Source organism: Eimeria mitis, genomic scaffold (assembly GCF_000499745.2).
Source record: "Eimeria mitis Houghton genomic scaffold, Emh_scaff2292, whole genome shotgun sequence".
Classification (NCBI taxonomy): domain Eukaryota; phylum Apicomplexa; class Conoidasida; order Eucoccidiorida; family Eimeriidae; genus Eimeria; species Eimeria mitis.
Window position 1 is genome coordinate 6,448 of NW_013570621.1, and position 2,345 is coordinate 8,792.

The following is a 2,345-nucleotide window of genomic DNA, read 5'->3' on the forward strand; positions in this document are numbered from 1 at the left end:
TATTTTTATTTTTTTCTTTTTCTTTTTTTTCTTTTTCTTCTTTATCTGTCTCTTTTTTATTTATTTCCTTTATTAGTTTTAATATTTCACACGCAGAAGGATAAGCAGCAACACGAGACAAAGAATGCAGGCAGCAAGCTGTCTCCTTCCACGCCACCCACAAATTCGAAAAACGGGGGGCCCCCGTACCCTCCAGGGGGCCCCCAGTACCCTCCAGGGGCCCCCCTGTACCCTCTAGGGGGGCCCCCGTACCCTCTAGGGGGGCCCCCGTGCCCTCCAAGGGGGCCCCCGTGGTCTCCAAGGGGGCCCCCGTACCCTCTTGGGGGGCCCCTATACCCTCTAGGGGGGGACCTGTACCCTCTTGGGGGGCCCCTGTATTCTCCCTGGGGGCCCCTGGTTGAGATACTGCGGGGGGAGGAGGGGGGGCCCCTGTGTTAACCTCAGCAGACGGAGACACTGCATCTGCTGCTGCTGGTGCTGCTGCTGCTGCGGAAGCATGCGCTGCATGCGGTGCAGCAGCAGCAGCAGCAGGAGCAGCAGCAGCAGGAGCAGCAGCAGCAGCAGCAGCTGCTGCTGCTGCTGCGCTGCCAGGGGCCCCCCGCACCCCTCCAGCAGTACTATCCTGTAGGGGCCCCTCCATTCGTTGCTGCTGGCCCTCGCAGCTCCGAAGAACTGCTGCTGCTACTGCTGCTGCTGCTGCTGCCCCTGCTGCTGCTGCTCCTGCTGCTGCTGCTCCTGCTGCTGCTGCTCCTGCTGCTGCTGCTGCTGCGGTTGCTGCGGTTGCTGCTAGCGGGGTGGGGGGCCCCTAGGCAGACGGGTAGNTGCTGCTGCTGCTGCGGTTGCTGCGGTTGCTGCTAGCGGGGTGGGGGGCCCCTAGGCAGACGGGTAGCAGCAAGTAGGCTTGGAGGTGAAGTACACCTGATAGGGCCCCAAAGTCAAGTGTTTAGGGTTTAGGGTTTAGGGTTTAGGGTTTAGGGTTTAGGGTTTATGTGTGTGTGTGTGTATGTGTGTATGGAGGGCCGGGGGCGTGCAGCTTGTTTCCCCTTTGTGCGTTTTCTTATTCCATTGAAAAGTAAATAAAAAATAAAATAAATAAAAATAAATAAAATAAAATATTTAAATATAAAAAGGATAAACACGAGACAGCTGGGGGCCCCTCTGCATCCTGTATGTAGCCTGTCGGCTGCGGTGGGGCTCTCGGGTGTATAGGCACCTATTTGTCTCTTTTTTGTTTATTTTTTTTGATTAAGAGTGCAAAATTAATATTAATTTATAAATATTTTATTAAATTTCAATTAAAAACACAAAAATAAACAAAAATTTATGACAAAACGTTGCAGCTGCTGTCTAGCGGGGGCCTGACCCCCCGCCCCCCAACCGACCGCCGTTGGGGGCCGAGGGGGCCCCCATAGACCAGCGGCTTTGTTTGTTGTTTATTTATTTGTTTTTATTTTATTTAATTATTTATTTTAATTAATTTTATTTATTTATTTTATTTATTTATTTATTTGCAGAAATTAAAGCGGCTAACTGATGGATACAACGGAGGTATGAGGCGGGGGGGCCAGCATCAGGAGGCCCTGAGGCCTCACCGTAGCTAGCTACAGCTAGCTACAGCTAGCTACAGCTAGCTACAGCTAGCTACAGCTAGCTACAGCTAGCTACAGCTAGCCACAGCTGGCTAGAGAGAGATACAGCTAGATAGAGAGCGCTACAGCTAGCTACAGCTAGCTACAGATAGGTAGAGCTAGCTACAGCTAGCTAGAGCTAGCTAGAGCTAGCTGCAGCTGGCTACAGCTAGCAGCCATAGCTAGTCGTATTTATTAATAACTAGCAATAGCTAGCCGCAGCTAGCCGCACTTCTGCATAGCTAGCCATAGTTAGCGCTAGCTAGCTACACCCAGACCCAGCTAGCCATAGCTAGCCATAGCTAGCCATAGCTAGCCATAGCTAGCCATAGATAAACACAGCTAGCTACAGACAAGCATAGCTAGCTGTACCTATTCACAGCTAGCTGAAACTCTCTCGGTTTTTTTGTTTAACTTATTAAGAGGGTTTAGTATAGGCAGAAGGAGAAATAAATAAATAAATAAAATAAAGACAAAGACAAAGACAAAAAGAAAAAGAAAAAGACAAAAAGAAAAAGAAAAAGACAAAGACAAAGAGTAAAGATGCAAATTATTTGTTTATTTATTTGTTTATTTGTTTGTCTTCGGTTGCTTGTCTTCGTTTGTTTGTCTTTGTTTATTTGTTTATCTTTGTTTATTTGTGTATTTGTTTGTTTATATATACATATATATATATATATATATATATATATATATATATATATATATATTTATTAC

At 47.2% G+C, this 2,345-nt stretch overlaps 1 protein-coding gene across 1 annotated transcript in view; it reads right to left on the reverse strand.

Moving 5' to 3' along the window:
* Positions 1 to 640, reverse strand: part of EMH_0051660 (uncharacterized protein) — a gene marked incomplete at both ends in the record, with an annotated part of 2,208 nt that extends 1,568 nt beyond the window's left edge. The window contains one exon of the mRNA XM_013496775.1: positions 190 to 640. Coding sequence (XP_013352229.1) covers positions 190 to 640 — 451 coding nt within the window. The remainder of the gene's footprint in view (positions 1 to 189) is intronic.
* Positions 641 to 2,345: the final 1,705 nt, after the last annotated feature.